The sequence below is a fragment of the Bubalus kerabau genome, chromosome 10 (assembly GCF_029407905.1).
Source record: "Bubalus kerabau isolate K-KA32 ecotype Philippines breed swamp buffalo chromosome 10, PCC_UOA_SB_1v2, whole genome shotgun sequence".
NCBI lineage: Eukaryota > Metazoa > Chordata > Mammalia > Artiodactyla > Bovidae > Bubalus > Bubalus kerabau.
In genome coordinates this window covers 95,327,551-95,352,467 of record NC_073633.1, presented here as the reverse complement: position 1 = coordinate 95,352,467, position 24,917 = coordinate 95,327,551, and the positions used below count along the sequence as shown (strand labels likewise).

General features: G+C 41.6%; 1 protein-coding gene across 1 annotated transcript in view; it reads right to left on the bottom strand.

Moving 5' to 3' along the window:
- Window positions 1-24,917, bottom strand: part of LOC129622138 (neurexin-3-like) — a 468,103-nt gene that overhangs the window by 112,318 nt on the left and 330,868 nt on the right. Inside the window, exon 9 of the mRNA XM_055539028.1 lies at window positions 19,861-19,980. Coding sequence (XP_055395003.1) covers window positions 19,861-19,980 — 120 coding nt within the window. The remainder of the gene's footprint in view (window positions 1-19,860; window positions 19,981-24,917) is intronic.

The window sequence follows — 24,917 nt, the reverse complement described above, 5'->3', positions numbered from 1 at the left end:
GAGTCAATTTCTTAAATCCTTGCCATTTCACTAGTTCTTTGAATATTACAGTTAGTTGTTTCTGTCTCTATGTAGCTTGTATTCCATTTTTCAGTTGTGGTTAACCCTAAAATTCTCACTGCCAGCACTAGCCCATGCCAGTTCGCCATGTACCCCAGCTATTATAAGAACATCCTAAGAAGCTCCAATACTTTGGCCACCTGATGCAAAGAGCCACCTAATTGGAAAAGACCCTGATGCTGGGAAAGATTAAAAGCAGGAGAAGAGGGCAGAGGAGGATGAGATGGTTGGATGGCATCACTGACTCAATGGACAAGAATCCGAGTAAACTCCGGGAGATAGTGAAGGTCAGGGAAGCCTGGCACACTGCAGTCCATGGGGTCGCAACGAGTCAGACAGGACTTAGCAACTGAACAACAACAAATGGCTTTCTTGTTTTCACTAGTTCTTCCAACAATTTTTCATCAAATCCCCACTGCGTATCATACTCTACTTGAAGGTCTGATTACTGCCTTCTCTCAACTCATCCCCCAACACTCTGTGAGGGGGCTCTTTCTAAGACATTCTTTACCCATATCATATATGAGCTCAAAAACGTCTACTGTTCCTCTTCCTCCAAAATCTCCTTCCTCCAGGAGCTCATAATCTGACCTCATCCAGGCTGCCTCCCGCCATCTTTCACCCTCCCTTTACTCCAATCAGACGTTTTACTCCCCCAAAATCCCTGACTTTCCCCACCCCTACCCCTGCTCACCTTGTTCTTTCTATGTAACACTGAGCCTGAGCGGAACTGGGCCTATATTCTGATGAAAGAGTATACATGGGACTCTGTGGAAAAAAAAAAAGTTACATCCAGATACACTAGTTATGCAGGCCCCCTTGAAATGGGTCTGGTTTTCTGAGAAGCTTAGGGAAGAAAAGAAGAGAGGAGACAAAATATGAAATCCTCTACAAGAATAAAATGATTTTCTTCCAAGTGACAGAGAGTAACTTAGCATGTATATTAAGTTGCTTTTACTCTTTGGGATACAATATAATAATTTCTGCAGCAGGGTCAATACTTGCCTCTTTAAGAGCATAGAATTTCTTCTATCATTTCCCTTTCTTTACATCATGGACATCTATTACCTCTGCCTTTTACTTCCCAGCTCCTTCCCTTCAGTCTAGTCAGTGTATGTAAATGAGAATGAAAACTCCTGGGACATGTTATTACACAAAACACCATTTAGAAAATACTGACTTAGGATCATTGGTTCGAAAACCAACAGTCAGGAGTCCCGGTTCTTATGCTCTACAACTTATTAGCCATGTAACTTTGGAAAGCAAGTACTTTCTTTTGAATCTTATTTAATACATACATAAAACAATAAATAAATGAGCTATTTATTTACAAATGAACAATAAATCATTTATCCACAAATAATAATGTCTTATAAATTAATAGTTTTGTGCCTTGCATGGCCCATGACCATAGCCTAATCCACAGTCCATACTTTCAAAGTAAGCTGCTGGTTATCACTGCTACCCTTAATTGGTAGCCAGTGTTTCCTACACTTATCAAAAATTTACTGAACATCTATAAACTGTCATGTTCCTCATAAAATACTGAGAATAGAAAGATAAATAAGGCATTGTACCTGTTCTATAGAGTTGACAGTTTACTAGTGAGCCAGAATAGTTAACAAACACTTGTGTGATAGGCACTATAATGGAGAAATATTTAGTGCAATGAAAGAGTGAGGAAACTTCTCTTTTTTCCAGTGGCTGACACTGTGCTAAGCAATGTAAATGGAAGATAATCACACAGTCTGGATCCAAATTAGAAAAAAAAAAAATATATATATATATATACACACACACACATACACACACATAGGTAAGCATGTCGCATAAACATGGAAATTGTGCACAAATATTCATTCACTACAAGGCCCCATTCAACATATACAGGTGAGTAAAGTAAGGAAGATGAGTCAAATTGATAAAGAGAGCTTGGACACATTTGGAGGGGAGTCTTCCCACCGGTGCTCAGGTTTATGAAAGTGAGTCCTAGAAAATCTGAAACAGAAAATAATGTTTGAACAAAACTCCAGGGAAGTCTTCACTGCCATGCGATAGAGATGTGAGGTGTTTAAACATAACAACAAAGCTTATGAAGAAATAAGAAGACTTACAAACAGCTCCTACTAGGTGAATGCTAACTAGCACAGTAGAGAACAGGATATCACTGGAGAGAAGACAGAGTGGTCAGAATTGAGGGTCGAAGCTTGGGTGGCCACAAAGAGGAACACGCTGAAGTCATCACTAAGAGTAAGAGGCTACGGATTCCCAGTGCAGTCACTGGCAGGTGCCTGACTTGCCCTAATTCATGAGGCGGCAGCCAAGAAACCAAGTAGAGGGGTTTACTTGAAATTTGGGTGGTGTGGCTAGTTCACAAGGCAAGGGCTCTGGAGTATTGGCGGGGATGTCACTCAAATCAGCGACCAGGAACTGCAGGTGGTGTACAAAGACAAGAGAAACCTTTGACCCTGTGGAGGGCAGAAGGTCGAGTCAGGAGAGAAGTGAAAACTTAGGAAGGGGTAACAGCAAGAGAAATTCTCTTTGCTAGGTAGCCAGACGTTTGAGGAAGTCAGGTTATTAGGAAAATCACAACATGAAAATTGAAGTCAACCAGGTTAAAGCAAAGGATGCAGGAAGATGAAGGCTATGAGCAAGGAGCTCGGTTCAGATCATTCTTCACATCTCAAAGGTCAGAAGTTTATGATGAGGATGGGAGAAAATGGCATTAAAGACACATGGATCTTAAAGAAAGAGACATCATGGAATGATGATGGTGGACTGTGCCCCGACTCCAGGAATAAAAGGACTGAAGTAAATAGTCTCCATCTAGGGAGACTTCATGGGATGTTACAGCAATGTAGTATATCCAGATTTTAGATAAGGCATAGATGTTGAGACGGTAAGAGACTTTGTTCACATTAGGAAAATACATGTGAAACAGTGGTGTGCCCAGGTGGTGGCAATTACTTAATCACCTGTGGTCTACTACTTACTTGGCATCACATAGTTGTCATTAGAAATGAACACTACTTACATAAACACATTTCTATAATGCAAAGGCTGAGAAGGAAATAAATCACTTTTTCCTCTAATGACTGAATATAAAGAGAAAAATCATTTCCATGTGAGTATACTTTGAAAAGAATTTAAATCTCCATCAAATTAACCAAATTATTTTTCTTTTTTTTAATTTAAATTTATATATTTTTAATTGGAAGATAATCGCTTTATATTACTGTGTCAGTTTCTGCCATATATCAGCATGAATCAGCCATGGGTATACACATGTCCCCTCCCTCTTGAACCTCCCTCCCACCTCCCACCCCATCCCACCCCTCTAGATTGTCACAGAGCACCGGATTTCCTTTGAACATGTGCGTTTTATTAATCTGAATCATGTTCTCAAGAACAACTAGAATCTGAAGTGCAAATTCTCCACGTAATTATCCTCATTACTGCCAGTCCTTAAGATGACTGAAATTTATCTTTTGGATTCCCTCTCCACCAATCTTCCTCCCAGACACTAAGCAGTCACACTTATCTACTTCCTTTCCTCAAATACTACCAGCTTCATAGGTTCCAAAGAGCTAACAGCACTGCAACATGATCAAAATCACCATGATTAAGATTTTGGTCTAATCTCCTAATGTTCACAGCTGAGTCCATTATGAAGGACCCCTGGGTAACTGGATAAATATAATAATGTTCCTGAGACATGGCTTCTCGTTCAGTTAAACTCCAGTGGAGATCAATATGCAGCCATCTTCCCACTGCTGCTGCTGCTGCTAAGTTGCTTCAGTCGTGTCTGACTCTGTGCGACCCCAGAGACGGCTGCCCACCAGGCCCTGCTGTCCCTGGGATTCTCCAGGCAAGAACACTGGAGTCGGTTGCCATTTCCTTCTCCAATGCATGAAAGTGAAGTGAAAGTGAAGTCGCTCAGTCATGTCCGACTCGTAGCGACCCCATGGACTGCAGCCCACCAGGCTCCTCCGTCCTTGGGATTTTCAAGGCAAGAGTACTGGAGTGGGGTGCCATTGCCTTCTCCGACGGCAGGCAGTAATTAGCACATTAAGCCACTCATATGGTAACCTAGGACTCTATAGTTCTCTGGGTCTTTTTCTGTCCAGAGTGAAGATGGAATGAGAGATCAGCTATAGTTCTTCTACAACCTGGGCCTTGTGTTCAGAGTTAAAGCAGATCACTGTCAAATTTGGCCTGGCCTGATCTTAGAGCCTCAGGCTCAAAGAGTTTTGAATTGGGGAGAGATAATGACAGAGTCATCTACTGTAAATAGTCCATCATGAATGCTAAAATTAGGTTATACTTTATGACTGAAGGTGAGGGGATTTAAAAATGAGTTTATTTCTGCAAAGTTAAGATTATGCATTGAGATTCTGATAATGATAAAGGCTGCAAAGATTGTGGTTTGGTTCCTTCAGTCCTTTAAATGACAAGACACAAAGATTCGCCCTGGCTAGTAATTCTTCATATTCCAGGAAAGAAACAAAAGTAGGACATGAGATTACTGAAGGTCACAGAATCCTCCAGCATGCTCTTGGAAGCCTGTGCAAATATTGCATTTAAAAGCTGGGATACTTACAGGAAGGGGAGTAGGTCCTCTGAAAGTTCCTTAGGTTTTTGGTCGAATTTTACAGCCCCCAAATCAGGAATATGTTCAAATTTTAAATTAGAACATCACTTCTATTTGGATAATTTTATCCCAGTAACCCTTCCACCTACATCCCCTCAACACACAGTCACCATCTACTCAAGAGGAGACTACAATCACCACCATAGGCAAATTGGTTCTCTGGAGAAGAGAATGAACACACAACAAAAGTGGTCCTTAATCTACTCAAAATTTTACTTGTTTTATTCCCTGGTGACATTTTGCTTCAGTGGAAGTTACACATTTTTAATTTAAGCTGCAATCCTGAACTTTTCAAAGACTTTTTTTTTTTTAAATCCAATACTCTGCCCTACATCTATTCTTTCTAACTCTATAAGCAAAAGTGGGACTTTTGCAAGGTACATATTGTGAGGCTGTGTCACGTTCATTTCCAAAGGCCACCCAGTTAGGAAGGAAAAGAACAGGATTTGAACCCACCACTCTCTCTCAAGTCCACATTAATCTCCTTTACCTGCTGAGTACTGCTGTGTCTCAGTTCTGAACATAAATGCAGTGGGATTTGGGGAGAAGTGATCAATATGGACTAACATGGCCAGAGAAAATGCAAGGAAGAGGTGAGACTTGGGCTTGGTACTAAAAACCGTACAGGATTTGAAAATCCAGGTCAAGAGGAGGGAAGTTTCTCAGTAGGGAGGAAGGGCATAATGACCTTAGAATATGCTATGACGGGGAGGACACCGACCTTATTGGAGGGCACAGTAAACCAAGAACATGTAAGAAACAGGATCAAGAGACAAATGTTGAAAAGCAGATAAATGAAGACCTTGAAAACCAAGTGTGGCATTTTTAACTACAACAAGAGGGGGTCATCGAAATTTCATGAGCAGAGGAGTGATAAGACAAAGACGGTGTTCTGGGAAGATAAATCTGGAACTGGTACACAAGGTAGATTTCAGAAATAAAAGCAGGGAGGCTAGCAAGGCAGAGCTCAAAACCTACCACGGGAAGCAGCCAGAGAATTGGCCTTAACACACTCTGTGTTCTCCAGGTGATGCTCAGTACTATGGCTTCCCAAGAATTCCAGTGGAACATTCCTCCCTGCCTTGCTCTGTGTCTGCAGAATCTGCCACCAAAGCATTGCACATGACAAGCAAGGCGGCTTTAGGAAATGCAGCCACAGTCCAACATTACCTAGGAAACCAAATATGACTAAATGCAAAATGTTACCCCACGCTGGGAAATGGCTGTGAGATCTGGTTAGAGCTGTGTTTATTGTTCATTAAACTTTATATAATAGGAAAATAGGCTAAATGAATCCAAATGCAAATTAAAGTAAGCTCGATGTTGGAAAGACATGGGATGTGTTGGGGTGACTGGAATAATGCCTTTAATAACACTGAGGGTGTGTGTGGTTAAACCCGCTTGTTCTAATTTGTTCTTTTCCACGTGTTCTGTCGTGATTTTTCATGAATCAGGGACAACAGGCATGTGTGACGATAGGTGTGTTGAACCGCAGGCCCCTTACCAAAGGCATCCTAATGGCAGGTCCCTGATGTGAGTCTTAACTAGATGACACACTTGACGCCAGCATGAGGGAGCCCCCTGGGAGTTTCAGGTAGGGACAGGAGCTGGAAAGATGACTCTCGAGGAAAAATAAATCCCAGATGAGGTTGCCCTCCCCAAATAATTTTTCAGAGATAAAATCATACCCCACATATGGAGTATTCAGTTCAGATAAAAGGGACTTTCTGCCAAATATCCTGAAGAGCGGACAGATTCCTGATCTGCGACTCCCTAAGCCTCAGAAACAAAGTTATTTGGGTGGAAAAAAATATTTCAGAACCATTGGAAACAACAAAAAAAAACTTAAAAGAAATGTGTATTTATTCATAATGTGTATATATGCACAGGTACCTATTTGTATTTATATAAACACAGATTGATGGAGGAGCCTGGTAGGCTGCAGTCCATGGGGTCACTAAGAGTCGGACACGACTGGGCGACTTCACTTTCACTTTTCACTTTCATGCACTGGAGGAGGAAACGGCAACCCACTCCAGTGTTCTTGCCTGGAGAATCCCAGGGACGGTGGGGTCTGGTGGGCTGCCGTCTATGGGGTCGCACAGAGTTGGACACGACTGAAGCGACTTAGTAGCAGCAGCAGCAAACACAGATTTGGTTTTACTCATATAAACATATCTGGGTAAAATTGCAGCTTTACATGTAGTTGAGGACTAATTAGAAAAAGCATCCAGTGAACTGACTAGGAAATAATGCCCATAGCCACATACTGTTGGTATCCATCAACGCTCCCAAGAGTGGTTACAAAGAGTTTACTAAGATTGGATGAATTCTCCCACAGAGATATAGAACTCTTGAAACCCATGGTGTAAAAAAAATCAAGAAACCTTTGTGTTTTGCATTTTCAGTACATGGTGCATTTACATTTTTCAATCATATATTATGTACTAGTTTAGGTCACCTAAAACTCGGCAGAAATTGACGAATGATATTAAAGCAGAAGAGTTCTGTCTCACTAGACCTCTAGAGGACTAGAGTGTTACAAGAAATGTCATCATGTGAAATAAACCATGACATCTCTCTAGAAGCAAATGCCACAGAAAAAAAAAAACTGGGACCCGGGAGGCTCCTTCCCCATACATATGATAAGGGCTCTTTCCTTCAAACTACAATCCACTGCAAAACTATTCTACTTCTAGGTAGATTCAACTAAGTATAACTGTTTAGAAACTGCAAGGCTTTCTACTGAGAAGGGACAAGGTCAAGAGAGAAAAGAAATAAACATATCTTGACATTTTCATTTTTCATCCAAAGAAGAAAACTGCATATTGGGATGCTAATTATAATTCCTGAATGCCTAAAAGCATTCCTTCTGGCAAGAAAACACCTAGCCCTGGTAGAAATGTTATTCATCTCATGAAAAGAATGCTAGGACCTTTGCACAACTCAGACTCTGAAAATAGGCAAGGCTCAGTTGTTCACTCAGCAAATATTGCCTGAACATCTAGTATGTGCTGGACACCATGGATAGCCTGAAACAAGGTCATATAATTGGTAACATTATGCATGTTTTTTTTTATACTTTTATGCATTTTCCAGATTTTCATTAGTGAGCTTCTATAATCTTATCAAAAAAAATGTTAAAACTAAAAAGCATCAACCATGCAACGTCCCCTCTTGTTTATATTTTTGGAGATATGCATCAAAGATAAGTGCACAAAACCATCTACAAAAGCATCTAATGGCCAAAATAAGGAGCACCAACAGTCAGAACAGTCCCCAGCACAGAAATACCTCCACTTCCCTGAAGACTCCAAAATTTTTGTTTGAAAACACTTCTTAATTTCATTTGGCGGATCAGGCGGCAAAGATCCACAGGACAAAGGTAGGTGAGAAAACAAATGACAATCCTAGGTAAGGAAAATAAGAACAGCTGGCTGCAAGAGCCAAATCAATTCCTGTACCCACTGAGCTTAATCAAGTACTATCAGGGAGACTGCAGGGGAAAAGCAATGGGGACCCTGTAAATGAAACTCAGATGAAGAACTGCTCAATGGAGACACATTTGCAGATGTGCAACTAGCTTGGCACAGTTTCTTTTGCCAGGGAAGACTGTTTGACCGCAGAGGGCCTGTAACTGGAGTTGCAGGATAGTCTCATATACCAAATAAATAAATATCCTAGAATATTCTAGGCTACCAGGGCTGTCCCAGAGCTAATGCAAAGCCTTACATCATCCCTAGAGGTTGTGGTTTAAGTCCCAGCACACTGTATGTCAGGTCAACATCCTTCCCTCTCCGCTTGTCCCAGTGTCCAAGTGCAGAGACAAAGTCAAGGAAAGAGAAAACAAGCAGACACCCACTTCCAACCTCAACAGGGTAACAGTAATTGGATCTGAAACAACCAAGACAAGGACAAGGGATGTGAAACTATGGAAGATGCTGGACATCAGGCAAAGGACAGTGATTCCCGAAAGGGGGGAGACAAACAAGGTGAGCCGCCCGTGCTCACTTTATGGCCTTAGGAGGACGTTTTGCACCATGGTGCAGGGCGAGAAGGAGAAGACGATGGCACCCCTCTCCAGTACTCTAGCCTGGAAAATCCCACGGATGGAGGAGCCTGGTAGGCTGCAGTCCATGGGGTCGCTAAGAGTTGGATACGACTGAGCGACTTCCCTTTCACTTTTCACTTTCATGCATTGGAGAAGGAAATGGCAACCGACTCCAGTGTTCTTGCCTGGAGAATCCCAGCAACGGGGGAGCCTGGTGGGCTGCCGTCTATGGGGTCACACAGAGTCGGACACGACTGAAGCGACTTAGCAAGAGTCGGACACAACTGAAGCGACTTAGCAGCAGCAGCAGGGCAAGAACCCTAAGTGCAGTCCTGAAGACTCCTTCAGGTGAGGAGATGGAGCTGAGAGTCAGGAGAGAGCCAGGCAGCCAGAAGGCACAGTGACATGTGTGTCCCTTAAACACATTCCGTGGAGCTAGAGAAAACAGACAGAGACAATCCCATACTGGGCAATCCCATTTATCCATATCCAAGACAAGTGAAAGTAGAGAGTGAAAAAGTTGGCTTAAAGCTCAACATTCAGAAAACAAAGATCATGGCATCAGGTCCCATCACTTCATGGGAAATAGATGGGGAAACAGTGGAAACAGTGTCAGGCTTTATTTTTCTTGCCTCCAAAATCACTGCAGATGGTGATTGCAGCCATGAAATTAAAAGACGCTTACTCCTTGGAAGGAAAGTTATGACCAACCTAGATAGCATATTCAAAAGCAGAGACATTACTTTGCCAACAAAGGTCCATCTAGTCCAGGCTATGGTTTTTCCTGTGGTCATGTATGGATGTGAGAGTTGGACTGTGAAGAAGGCTGAGCGCCGAAGAATTGATGCTTTTGAACTGTGGTGTTGGAGAAGACTCTTGAGAGTCCCTTGGACTGCAAGGAGATCCAACCAGTCCATTCTAAAGGAGATCAGCCCTGGGATTTCTTTGGAAGGAATGATGCTAAAGCTGAAACTCCAGTACTTTGGCCACCTCATGTGAAGAGTTGTCTCACTGGAAAAGTCTCTGATGCTGGGAGGGATTGGGGGCAGGAGGAGAAGGGGACGACAGAGGATGAGATGGCTGGATGGCATCACTGACTCAATGGACATGAGTCTGAGTGAACTCCGGGAGTTGGTGATGGACAGGGAGGCCTGGCGTGCTGCAATTCATGGGGTCGCAAAGAGTCGGACACTACTGAGTGACTGAACTGAACTGAAGAACAGACAAAACTCATGGACGCTGATAAAAATCCAAGCTGTAGTGACCTCGCAGAGGAGGAGAATGAATGACTGACAGAGGCATGAGGGATCCCTCTGGGAAGATGAAACCATCCTTTATCTTAACCGGAATGCTGGTTATATGGTTATAAATGTTTATAATAATGCACTTAAGATCTGTGCATTTTGCTGAATGTGAATTGTATACCCCAAAATGTCCCCTCTAAAAAAAATTTTACAGGAAAAAATAAGGGAAGGAAACCAAATTATATTTACTAGCTCTATTTTACAAGAAAAGATAAAGTCATTTGCATTTCTTTTGCCTCTGCATGTAAATGCTAATAAATGGAAATGTAGGAAATTATAAGTCTATATTGAAAAATACATTAAAATTGTATCTGAATATGACTAACAAGATAATATAAAATTACCCTCTCTGGACCAATAGGCTCTCAGTGGATTACTGCCATCACCATCAATAAGTAACTTGCCCAGCACACCAGAAATAAATGGATCATAATTAAACATAAGCAATAAAAATGGCCTACAAACACAGCATGCTGAAGCCGGCTGAAATGAAATTAGTGAGGCCAAAGATTGTTACAACTCATAACAATTCCTGACCAGCAACAGATCCCTGAATTCTGGAGACCATTTCTCCTTGAACCACAGGTCCAAGTATCAACTGGAATTTGTAGAAACAAATGTTACCCAGCTTTGTTTCTACGGATGGTTGTGCAAAACAAAAGCTGTAAGCAGTCCTGGCTCTTGTTGAATCTATTTGACACCATGTATTAATACCAGCAGTACAGTAGATTTTAGGCACAAAATAGTCACTTCCTGATATCAGGGGTGTTTATAAGCAAGAGTGATTCCCATGATTCCCACCAGCTAGCCACAAGCTGCATCTACAAAACTGTTCCCAAGAGTGCCAGTACCATCCTCCTCACTCTAAGATGACTTTGGGTTTCACTGCATCCCCTGGCCTTCTTTTAGCAACACTGAATATCTGTGGGCCCAGGAATAAAACACAGAGGCAAAGAAGAAATATTAATAAATGGGAGCATCACTTTTGGTGCTGCTCACTTGTGTCTCACTTGTATCTGCCTTCCCCCTGGATCTTGCTGATCGTGGTGCCAGGCTGCTTCTCCCAACCTTCCTGCCTTCTCCGGACTCAGTCTCTGCCTGCCTAAACCTGCCAAACCTGTCTCAGCTTCCTCATCTGTGAAACAGGGATCAGAAGAATATCTACTTTCTCACGCTGTGTAGATGATAAAAATGACATAAATTCAGCACAGTGACTGGCACACAGTGTAAGCAGTTAAAAGTAAAGGTAATGACATAAGGACAATATTAAAGGTAAATAGGATTTGTAATTTAACAGAACATAAAAAGAAAAATTATCCAAAACTTAGAAAAAAAGACTAAGAGAGACACGTGTCCTTAAAATGTCTTATAGGGCTTTCAGTAAAGAATCCACCTGCAACGCAGAAGACCACCTACAATGAAGGAAACCCAGGTTTGATCCCTGGGTCAGGAAGATCTCCTGGAGGAGGAAATGGCAACCCACCTAGTATTCTTGCCTGGAGAATCCCATGGGCAGAGGAACCTGGCAGGCTATAGCCCATGGGGTCCTAAGAGTCAAACATGACTTAGCGACTAAACCATCACCACAGGGATGTTGTTTAACATATCCACACAAGAAATATTTAGTTTTATGGGAAAATGTATCCTTGTTTGAAATAGATATTTACTATTAATTGAAGCCCAGAGTCTATAAGATGATAATTGACCTGTAGATTTCTATTCAGCAGAGATCAACTGTTCAGCAGAACGTGGTGGGGGGGGTGGTTTAGCCGCCAAGTTATGTCTGACTCTTGTGGCCCCACGAACTGTAGCCGGCCAGGCTCCTCTGTCCATGGGATTTCCTAGGCAAAAATATTGGAGTGGGTTGCTGTTTCCTTCTCCAGGGATCTTCCTGACCCAGGGATCAGTCCAGAATCTCCAGGCAGATTCTTTATCATCTGAGCCAACAGGGAAATCCTGTTCAGAAGAATAAATAACATCAAAAGTTAAGAGCCTTTTACCCTGTGAGACATTCACCAGTTTTATACTGAACCTAAATTTGTATTTTAATATTCTTTTTAATGCCTATAAATATCCAGTTCTTCAAATAATCTTTTGTGATCTTGTTGCTTACACTTTAACCATATTGTTGCTTCCCTCATTGAGGAGTTAAATAAATTTGGGCACACATTCATTCTGTATTTACATGAGTTATATTTTAACTTTATGAAAACTACATTTGTATGAGTCATGTTTTTAACTTGCTGAAAATTAGACTGAAGAGTAGCTAATAGTTCTGTAGGGACTATTACATGCCATGTCCTGAACTTCACAATTATGAATTCAACTTATCATTACAACACTCTAATAAGGTAGAACATCAAAATGTCTACATTCTAGAGACACAAAGGAATTAATTAAGTAGCACCAAGGTAACACAGCCATTAAACAACACAGTCCAGATTTGAATAGATGCCATCCACTCCACGTCAGCTGTCTTATCCACTCTGCTATAGGACATAAACTAAAACTGTAATAAAGTAAAAAGAAAATGGAAATCCGAAGGTGGTCAACAGAGAATGAAAATATAAATATCAGAGGCTACAGGGGATATTCTAAGTCTAAATCTTTAATACCTAAAGATCTTCTAACTTCATGGCCTCATCTGAGTATTAGAAACAACTAAAGTGTTCTAAATTTCAGAATAGGATAAAATTAATAACCAGGAACACAGAGCTTATCTTTTCCAAGTCTATGTGCTGTGCTGTGCTCTACTGCTCAGTTGTGTCCAACTCTGCGACCCCATGGACTGCAGACCACCAGGCTCCTCTGTTCATGAGGATTCTCCAGGCAGGAATACTGGAGTGGGTTGCCATGCCCTCCTCCATGGGGCTCGAACCCAGGTCTCCCACATTGCAGGTGGATTTTTTCCGTCTGAGCGGAAGCCCTTTCCAAGTCTATGCCATGCTATGCTAAGTCACTTCAGTCATGTCCGACTCTGTGCGACCCGAGACGGCAGCCCACCAGGCTCCCCCATCCCTGGGACTCTCCAGGCAAGAACACTGGAGTGGGTTGCCATTTCCTTCTCCAATGCATGAAAGTGAAAAGTGAAAGTGAAGTCGCTCAGTCCTGTGCAGCCAGGCTCCTCCATTCATGGGATTTTCCAGGCAAGAATACTGGAGTGGGATGCCATTGCCTTCTCCATTCCAAGTCTATATTCTTATATAATTCAGTTGTCTGAGAAGACTTGCGCAGCTGAAATTTTAAGTCCTCTAGTCTAGCAACTAGTGCTGATGCTCTCTGTGCTTATTTCTAATAAGGACTAAGTAGCAGCAAATCTAATGATAATGTGATTTTTCATGTCAAACCTGGGTTCAAGTGCTGACTCAGCCAGTTCCTGTGTGACCCCAGTTTTCCCATTGTGGAAATCAGGACAAGAGAAGGAGAGTATTTCTTCAGGAATTTGGGGTGACTAGGGCTTCCCTGGTGGCTCAGACAGTAAAGAATCTGCCTGCAGTGCGGGAGCTCCAGGCTTGAACCCTGGGTTGGAAAGATCCCCTGGAGAAGGGTATGGCTACCCAGTCCAGTACTCTTGCCTGGGAAATGCCATGGACAGAGGAGCCTGGCGGGCTACAGTCCATGGGGTCATGAAGAGCCAGACATGACTGAGCGACTAACACACTTGGGATGACTAAAGGGATGACATCTTTAAAGGTCACAGTAGAATGTCAGGAAGGAAACAAAGAATTGACAAGTAGCAAATACTATTAGATATATTAAAAACTATTACTGCTCCTGTTTACTAAGTACTGATCACACTCCTTGTGCTGTAACAAAAGAAGCTAAGTGACTAATTCAATTTCATCATGATAGAGTTAGAATTGGCATTTAAAGTAATTTGATTCTAAAGCTGATTAACCTAATGACTATGCTATGAAGTTTTTTATAATGCAATAAGTTATATACATTACAAATCAACCTTTTAAAAATATGGTTTATTATAATTAAATTTCCAAGATAAAGGTCTACCAATGGTTCAATGAAATACCGTGTGGACCCTATTAGGGTTATTTATACCCAGGACTCAGCAAGAGATTCAACACACCAGGGGCTTCTTTTCCAATGACCTGGGCACCATCACACACATTCTACTAAAGGAAATGAGGAAATCTAATTGTTTTTATACTTTGAAAATGCATGTTGTGCAATGAGAGCACAAACTTTAACCTGAGTGTAAGTTTAGCCACACAAATGCTTAGGATAAAGATGGGAAAGAAATCTGGCAATCACAACAGCATTTTCTATAGAGATAATAGAGGGAGCTGAATCCACATAATATCAGAATACTGTCTTCTGACCTGGTGCCAGAATAGACAGGAATTGAAGGAGAGATTCTCCGGAAGAAAATGACTGTCTCAGAATGGGAGCCCTGAGATCTGTGGCAGGAGTGACAGCCAGCCGAAGACCCCAGGGAGAATCAGTCACTCTCTTATTCACTCAGCACAGGCTGACTCTTATTTACTCAGCACACACTGACTGCTATGGGCTCTGTGCCATCCCACAGGGAGACACAGGGTAGGAGCCAGCCTATCTCAGAGAGCTCACCCCACCCAGACACCCACCCTTCAGAACTACACTCTGAAGGCTTAACTACCAAAGGGAAGGAAGGCTTCCTTCCAGGTTCCTTGGAGTCCACTGAAGAAGGGCCAGCCAGGCCCCATCCCTGACCCAAGAGGCTTCCAGAACTTCCTCCAGCTCAAGGAGGGTGTCCTTCCCACACAGCTCCAGCCTTCTCCCAACCAAATGTCAGGGCTTTGAAAGTCCCCCATGCTCTGATGGGGACAGGTGTGGGCACATGGGTTTACTCACAGGTAGAATACCTGTGCAAGAGGAGGCCCATGTATTTGCAAAAGGTTAGGGGGAGAAAAAAACATGGGAGGAAATAGCCAGAACATTAACAGTGACTGTACTTTATTTCTCTCTGCTTGGCGGAACGCTGCCTTATCTACCCAACCCTAGTTCATACCATATTTGCTTAGGAAGCACTTGCATATTTTTCAAGACTCATTTGTCAATGAAAACTTTTCTAAAGGCAGTAGCTCTCCGAGATGGAGTCTCAGCCCCAGGGACGGTTGATCCCCTTCCACTTTATGACTTCTATTTACCGTTCACATTTCTATTAAAGCACTTTCATACGTATCTTCCCCCTCTAGACTATAATGTCTTTAAGAACAGGATGGATGTTATTCATGATCCTATCTGCAAATCAGAAATGTCTGGTGAGTGAATAAATGAATAAATGATAAAGTGTGTTCTAAGCAGAAGATAGAGGTCTTGACTGTGAACTTCTCAAATATGGCCTATTTGCTGGACAGGCAAAGCCTGAAAACAGAGGCGAGGAGCAAACACATCACCAAAATCATGGACATACTGTAGTATGATATCCGTGGAAATTAGTGATACACATACAACATAGGCTTGTAACACAATGCCGGGGTACCTATATGAACTCAAGAGACAGAACTAACACACACATGTCTGTCCTCTTGTTTGTGCACTAAATTATGTGTATATTATTTATTTTTCGGAAGCCTGAATGGGAAATGTGTTTTTAACAGATTTAGTCAATATACCCACCTACATTAAAAAATAAATAAACCCACACAATAAATAAAAAGGCCAATCGATAGCCAACAGTGCTGCTCAACAACCACTCCAGCAGAAAACTGTCTGAAAAGGTGCCTCACACACCACTGGCAGCACGATCCACAGCTGCTTGCTATTGATTTGTTGCAAGCAAAGAACATCTATTATCACATGCCGGTGTGAACCCACCATTTCTCCAAGTAGCTCTCAGTGTACCTCGAGCAACATCTTACATGTAGCTGGCTGAAGGTGGGCTGAGAACCCATGTTCATTCCTTTCTCTTCACCCCCACAAAGCCATTATAAACACTCAATTTATAAATCCAAGAACTTGACGTGGGGACTCACGTGACACAGACGGCCCCGTGTTCACTTCTCTGGGGCACAGACGCAACAGCGAGATTCCAAAATCGCAGACAAAGCTAAAGAGTTGTCATGAACAGGCCTAAAAGTAACGAGGTGGTGAGGATAGATGTGAGGTGTTCAACGTTGGTGTTCTCAAAAAGCCCTCCCCAATGATCACTTTTTTGCACACGTGTGGGAATGCACGAGTGGGCTGGGTTTTGTGTGACACTGTGTGGCGTCGTGAAGGAGAGAGGAACCCACAACAGGCTGCCAGTGGAAGCGGCATTGCCACTCCACACGGGAGAGGGGTTCTGGATTCTCTTGATGGTGCAAGGGCTGCAAGATACTAGAACTGCCCTGATTCTCAGCCCTGATTTAAAAATACCAATAAGAACCCAATATCCAAAAGGAATCTCCTTACCAGGACCTGTAAAAGGTTCCTATCTTTTATTGTTTTTAAAATGTAGCCCCTACAACATGTCATCAAGTTGGATGCAGCTGGTGCTCACTCTCAGGGCAATCAGGCCCTCAGCTTTGAATTTTTCAGAATGGAAGACTTTCTTTGGAGCATGTTAGTTGTGTGTACTTTCAAAGATCTTACTGGGTCCTACGGGAACTCAAACTTGCTTCTGGGATGAGTGTGCCTGCTGTAGGTTCAAAACAGCCTGAAACATCACCTAACAAAACCACAATTTTACCATTATGTGAAATGGTGCATGCCTTAAAACTAGATAAATGAATAAATCAATTACACTTGTGTCTCCAATCAGACAGTTTCTGTTTTCTACTCTGTGGAGTTGGTGATGGACAGGGAAGCCTGGTGTGCTGCAGTCCATGGGGTCACAAAAAGTCAGACACGACTGAGTGACTGAACTGAACTGAACTGACCAGCCTCAGAGAACACATGCCGTTCTTTGACAACCACTTATATCAGTTTTACAGCTATCTTTATAAGGATGAACCAGAAATTTACCCCATGGCCTCCATCAATCCACACTGCTCTCACAAAGAATGGCAGAATAAAGTTAAAACCATCCAGGCTTGGTCTATTCATACTAAACGAGGCACAGTTTTTAAATGTAAATTCTACTTATGGAGGCCATTTCTATGTGACAGCACCTTGAAACTGTCAAGCAAACGTCAAATTTAGCAAACAGGCAACAAATAACAAAAGCTACAAGTGACAGAACCAATGCTAGAAGAAGTGAGTGAGACTCTAAAATGCAAACATGATGTAATCAACTTTTCTACATATGATGAGCTGAGCATCTTACTTTGGAAAATATCTTAGCCTAGTCATTTCCCTATTGAACAAGTTTCGATTCTTGGATTTGCAATAACTAACTGAGATGTTTTCATTTCTATCTGCTATCCTGAGAAACCACTCATGGAAACTTATTCAAACATCTCCCCTGTGAAATGAAACTATCTCCTGCCATACCAACAAACAAGAAATGTCACAGCGACCAGCGATTTCTGGCTGCAAATGTGAATGAGGGCTCCCAAAGCCATGATCCAGAGGATGCTACCACCTCCCAACGGTAGTTGCTGAGGAGCCAGGGGCATGCAAGCAGCAAGGTGAACAAGGAAAAAGGATTGACCCCAGATAGCTGAGCTGCATAGGGAAGGAATGGATTCAGTGAGCCCAGAGGCTTGCGTGTCCCCATACAGAGAACGCTAAGTTCCTTAACTTGATACCTGACCTTCGATGACAATGCCCCACTTCCCCTCCTGGTTCCTTGGACCAGTTTTCTCCGAGCTACTGAGAGGCTGTGTCTGGTCCACTCTCTAAGAGGAGAACAGGCAAGAAGACTCTTTCAAGGATTTGGGCTCAGAAGTCTTTTACAATCAAAAATTCCACTGCATTGTTTACAGGATAAAATTCAAAATACATTACCCTCAGCCTGGATGTCTTAAAACGTTTTTGGAAGATGTGGATCTACTGCCACAAAAGAAACACTGACCTTTCCCAGGACTGGTTCTGGTACTTCACGACACATTGACAAATTGCTCAGGTCAGATAATGCAATAGTCCTCATCCCAGACCGAGGTACAATCTGTTCTCGACAAAGTCAGAAACAATCATAGAAAACTGGAAAGGATCCTGGTTGATTTTTAGCAGCAAACCACGCCTGGCGCGGGTGGCAGAAAGGAACGTGTCAGCAAGAGAAAAATGCATACATACCTTCTGAAGACTGTGTCTATTCCCCGCCGTTAGAGAACTTACCTTTCACCCTTTCCTGTGTGCAATCTCTTCCTGATCACGTTCTACCGGAAGTGGTATGTATGTATGTGTAATATGGAATAAACTTGTGAGGATAAAGAAGCATTATGCTACCACTTAGGAAAAAAGTCTCCCATGCAGACAAATTGGAGGAAAAAGAGCATACAGCACAATTGCTCAGGGACCCTGGATGGGTCTATCGCTGCCTGTTTCAGAGTGGAACAGTATTTCCAAATCATAAACATGGAAATAGGACTTTCAATAACACCAAATAATTGGAGAGAGCCATCTAATGCCAAAACTTTCTGCAAAGAATGTGTTCTTTGAAGTATAAATACAGAGGTAAATGCTTACATCTAGATCAACGAGTTTCAAAAAATTTTCTCTCTACATATTCAGATTCCCCACTTATTTTTCCTTAGTGTATCTTAAGTGACTGATAGAATACACAGACAAAAAAAAACAGCTACTAAAAAAAAAAAACCAGGACGAGAGATTACTACAGACTTGATCAGAGTTGAGACATGAGGAATCCAGGAAAACCAAATAGACACACTAGAGACAGCCCTATATTGGCACCCACTCCCACCTGCACAAACTGTAATATAACTTTAGTATTTGTTTATATCACATTATGCATCTTTTTTATCAAACCAATTAATGGCACCTATGAGTTCAGATTATAAAAATAAACTCCTACCATGAAGGCTGCCTTTAGAAAAGCAGAAGGTCAGCAGGACCTAGTAAGTCAGGGCTTTTCAACAAATCTCTTTGCAATAGAGATGCAGAAATTGCCAGTGTTTGCTCATCAGCGGCCACATTGGAAGGAAGCAGAGACACCTGTTACAGATTCCCACAGAACTTAAGTATGAATATTTCCACCACCAGTGCTAAAATTGCCTTTATGAAATCAGTCTTCTCCTAGAATGAAAACGGCTGATGCACCCGAAGCTTCACTAGTGGACAAAAATAACAAGTGGCTGTCTTCCAATATGAAGCAAATACACAGATACATACATATAAACATACTGGCAAAATAGAAATGTATATATAAACAGAATGACTATGCACATATAAACTAAACAGATATCAATACATCTATCCAGAAGGAATCTCTGCCTACATTTGAAAGACCCTTCAGAATGTGTTAAACATTTCTAGTTGGAAAAAAATAATAAACTCTTAATGTCTTCATCATTTGGAAGGCCTAAGAAATTCCCTAAACTCAGACTTTCTGAGAAAATAGCTGTATTCCTTAATATCCTCTACGTTATGTTAGTGAGAGACTCTCAAAACTGTTACCCAGATGATTTAATTAATGGAAAACTGAACTCCTTAGAACAAAAATATTGTCTTAATTGTTTTGTCAAAGGTAATCTAAAGAAAAATAGGGAGGACGTATGGATAAACATCTGGTATGGTTGAACAAGAAATGTCTCTGCTCTTCCACAAGAAAATTAGCTTTCTATTTTCCAAGTTTCTGGATGAGCAAACTGCTTATGAAATGTTCAGAAGAGTCATTCTTTTACCTAATGTTCCTTAAGATTTCTCCAAACCTCTGAACTCTTGAAAATATCCCAATATGAAAAAGCTGTACTCACGATCATTGCACTGGTTTCCAGAATAGGAGGTCATGGAACAGTCGCAGGTGAAGCCTTCCCACTGCTGCATACAGACCCCCTGGTTGGCGCATGAATCCTCCTGGCAGGTGGTACTTGGTCCTAGTAATTCATAAGAAGAGCAGGGAAGAAGAAAAAAGGAGAGAGAGAGAGGTGTTCAAACTAATCAGATTCAAAGCCATCACCTGAATTTACTCTTCCCAAGCCCCCAAACATTCAAAGACACCACCGCCAAGAATATCAGTTCTATATCATGCAAGAAAAAAGTCACTGTGTATTTACAAAAGACGACAAACACACACTTAGCCACAAAGTATCAACAGTGACACACAGAAGGGAGAGGGCTGAACACACTGTTCTCTTTCTGGCAGACTCTGCAAAAGAGCTTCGTCTCTACCATTCAACTAGAAAGATACCTCATTCGGAGCATGGTCTTTCTAAATGGAGAATGCTAAAGCAGAAAGATGCACTCCCATGATTCTTGTGAATTAAGGCATGAAAGTTCTTTACAGCCTACCCCGTGATGCTAGGAAGATGTTTGATGAGAATGAAGAGAAGGAGGAGGATACAGCAGCCAACATACATCGATGTTTTCGGGGTGATAAGCACTGGATGATAAGCACTTTGTCTACATTATCTCACAAAGCTTGCCAGTGACCCTAAAAATGTAAGTAATGGTGATTACCTCCATACCACGATTTAAAAAACTAAGCTCATGAAGTAAAAGAGTTTACCCAAGGTCACACATTTGATTATTAAAGGATCCTGATGTTCAATTTAGGTAAATTAACTCTGAGACTAACTACCTCATAGGTTCTTAAAGCATAGTTTCAGACCAGCTTCACCTAGGAAGTTGATGGGCTGTGCTTAGTCACTCAGTCACGTCTGACTCTTTGCAACCCCCATGGACTGTTTGGAGGAATGCATATTATTAGGCCCCATCCCTGACCTACTGAATTAGAAATAGCATGGAGGGAGTGGCATAAAACTGTGTTTGCACAAGCTTCTAGGATTTGGGGGTGCAAAGGTCTTTAAAAGAAGGGAATGGCAACCCACTCCAGTATTATACCCTGGAGAATTCTATGGACATAGGGGCCTGGCAGGCTACAGTGTATGGGGTCAAAAAGAGTCAGACACGACTCAGTGACAACACTTTCACTTTCTTTCAACAGGAAACACCTTACTATTCAGGATATCCATGAGTTTTCCAGAAAGTCACAACAAGGGGGGTGAGCCCACTGACTCATCAAATGTATTAGTCAGGATCTGATGCAAAAATTCACTTGACCCAGTAAAAATATATCCACTGTGGTAAATGCATATTCACAATTCCCAGGCACAGAATGTTGAAATGTAAACATATCGGGTCCAAGGATGCATGTTCAAAAGAGATGCATGACTACAGAGGGTTTGTCTTCTGGGTGGCAAGACTTTTTGTATTTATCCATGAAGAATGGATGCAGTACAGACCATCGCTCCTAACACAAAGCTATTAAGATATGACATAAGAAAGTTCAAGACAATTACTAGCAGTGGGGGAGCAGCATGGCTGCTGGGTTTCTGCAGCTCCTAAATGCCATGTGGTTCCCCCATGCGGAGATGAAAGGAGGTTCACGGTCATGTTCTCAGGGGGTCTTCAACTTGAGCATTGTGTAGGACAAGGCTTATTAACAATAGCAAATCAGGACGGCTTCTTTCAAAGGACAAAAGCTTCTGAGAAGTCCACGGGGCTCCCTGACCAAACAGCTCTCACCAGACAATGGGCTGGTAATTCAATTGTGCTCAAGAATCAGAAACACATGGAAGGCTTTGCCTTGAAAGACAGCAGACCAGCAAAAACTTCAGGAAAACAATAATCCTTTGCAGGTTCATTGAATCTGAAGACAAAAGTTTTCCCATGCCTCTCTCTTTCCCTTTAGCCAAATTTTAGTCATTTTCCAAGGACCAGCTAAAATGACTCTGGGATATTGAATATTCCCCAGTAACTTTAGACAACAATTCTCCCATTTCTTAGTGGCCATGGCACGTATCATGTACATCACTACCATTCATATATGACAATATTTAACATTTTATTGCACATGGCGCTGTACTCACCTACACAATCCTCTAACTCTTTCACATTTTTCACTAGTTGTCCCCAAAAGATGGAATGCTACCTACAGTTAGAAAGCACGTTCTATGCTTTTGGTTATGTCCTTGCTGCACCAAGCATGGTACCCGATGCAGAAAATATGTTTCAGTAAATGTGGAAATGATCTGATCCATACTTCCAAAACTGGAGTGTGGGGGAATGCAGCTCTGCAAAGGGAGAAAAAAGTTCCATTTGTCAAAGGTTGGTCAGGAATTCCATACAGAGGGAATTACAGGCCATTTCCAAATTGCACAAGAACATGCTCTGCATTCATTAGGTGAAAGTGAAAGTCGCTCAGTTGTGTCCAACTCTTTGCAACCTCTTGGACTATAGTCTGTGGAATTCTCCAGGCCAGAATACTGGAGTGGGTAGCCTTTCCCTTCTGCAGGGGATCTTCCCAACCCAGGAATCGAACCAGGGTCTCCTGCATTGCAGGTGGATTCTTTACCAGCTGATGCATTAAGGGGCAAGTGCTATTCAGAATCAGATAATCCTCAAAGACTGACTGCATGGTAATCCTCTCAAGAACCAGGGAGGTTTCAGGGTTTCAGCAAGGACCAGAAGGATCTGCAATGATTTGTTCATCCGAGTCTGAGTCCTACTTTCTTTCCAGGGTGAGATCCCAGGGTCCCCTGCCTCCTCCTCCAGCCTTATTTCCTCCTGTTCGTTCACCGGCACACACCAAGCTCTCTTCCTTCCGATTTCTCACCACACAATGATGCTCAGAGTCTGGGCACCTAGTCAGTGGCCCCTGCATCCCCTGGGGGCTTGGGAGAAATGCATGTTTTCAGACCCCACCCAGACCTATTGCCTGGAGGCAGGGCTCAGGAATCAGAGGCAAGACTAGTCCTTTGGGTCATTCAGAGGCTGCTCAGTTTTAGGACCACACAGTACCCCCACTCCCCTACCCCCCACCCCCAACCCGAACATTTCAAGACCACCCCTGCCTTCAAGTCCTCCGCTGTTGCTCAACCCATAGACTGAAATGTCCTTCCTACAGAACTTCAGATAACTGACTCATTTCATTCTTTAAGTTGCAGCTCAAAATGGGCTTTCTTCAGACTCTCCTATTTGAGGAAGTCCCCATCAGGATTTCCTTTACTTTCCAGCCTGTTTCCCTCTTTATTTAATTCACAACAACAACATGGACAGTAATAAATTATTTATTAAGTTCTTTCCTGTCTATCTCATCCTGGTGGAATATGAAGGCAGACACCTTGCTTGTCTTGCTCACTTTTTATTTCTCTAATTTCTGATAAAGTATTTGGCATAAAATAAGGGCTCAAAAATATTATTGAATGAAAGAAAGAACAAGAGAATCAAAAAATAAAGGGTTAAAATTCTTTCGTGACTTAAAGAAAACCTGTGGTTTTCCTAACTAATAATTTATCCACCGAACTTAACAATAACAACTCATATAAGCAATTTTCTATTTGGAACCAAATGTTTTGGGGGTAGTGGTGGTGGTGGTGGTGGTATTTAATTGACCACATTTCCTCCTCTAATTTAACTACTAGACTCATTCAATCTCAGCAGATGTTGGGACAGACTCTTGGGTTGCCAGTGCCCAAGAAAAGCATGCGGTAACTGTGCTGAATGAGTGTGAGCTGAGACTAAATTGAAAAATACTTTCTAAATAGCAATATAAGCTCCTTTCCTTATTTCAAACTCGTTATGTACATCCTTTCCTGAATAGACTATATCTTATATGTGTATCTGTTTTCCATATTCTCACAGTGTCTTCCAAATTGAGAGACAGAGAAGAAAGAAAGAAGGGAAGAATGAAAGAAACAATGGAGAAATAGATAAAGGAAAAGAAAAAACTTTAACAATGCTTCCAATTGCACACCCACTGAAATAATTCAATCTTATGCAAATCAAAGGATATAACAATAACAAAGTAGGGCAATTACCCAGCACTTATCTACGTAGAATGGTTCACGTATTTAGTCTTTGTAAACACAGGATAAAGCAATTATAAGTATTAAAGAATCAGAAAGAAAAAAAAAACACAGGAATGATCTTCTTATGGAAGACACCCAGAACTTCAAAAATAAAAGAATTCTTTGACGGTTGATCAAATTGGAAGGCAAGGATTTCAGAAAAGTGAATTAAGTCACAGATCAGTTACGTGTGTTTTGTTTTGATTTGTGCTGGGTCCCACAGGGAATAAGAAGCAGGATGAGGTCTCAAACCTAGGTGTGCAAACACCACAACTGACCTCTATGGACATCAATAAACGTGTGTGTGTGTGTGTGTGTGTGTGTGTGGGTGTGCGTTGCTATTAGATTAACAAGAGTAACTTAAGGTACTTTTATCCTACAACCAGAGAAAGATAACTTTTTAAATGTAAGAATGTGGCTGTTTTAACAACAAAAATTTTCAAATCCTATTTCAATTCAAAATCCAGTTAAAAATAAACAGGACAATCTAGCTTTGTCTAAGTATACGGATAAACATCTGTATCAAATGCATATAATAATAAAGATAATAGATCTTCCTAAAGACAATAATCCTATCTAAAACATTCTTCCAAATAAACCTAAAATTTAAGATATAGTAGGATAACATAAACTTTTGGAATTATATATTTAGAAAGTTTTTCAATTATTATTAACAATAACTTCAAATTGCTCTAAGGCTGCAGGGAACCCCTGCATAGGGAGGGTGCATTTAATATGTAATCAATGCTCACTAAAATAGTCACATATTCTTTTGAGAAAAGATAGTGACTTTTCTTTGTGTATTAGGGAAAGTGACAAGGCAACAGAGATATGCATGAAAAGACTAAACAAGTTGTCAATGATGTTAGTAGGTACTCCAGTTTTAACTCCCATCTCGGTTTTTAGTTTATGGAGAAGCATCACATTATGTCTTTGTTCTTTATTTTTTTCAGGTGAAAACT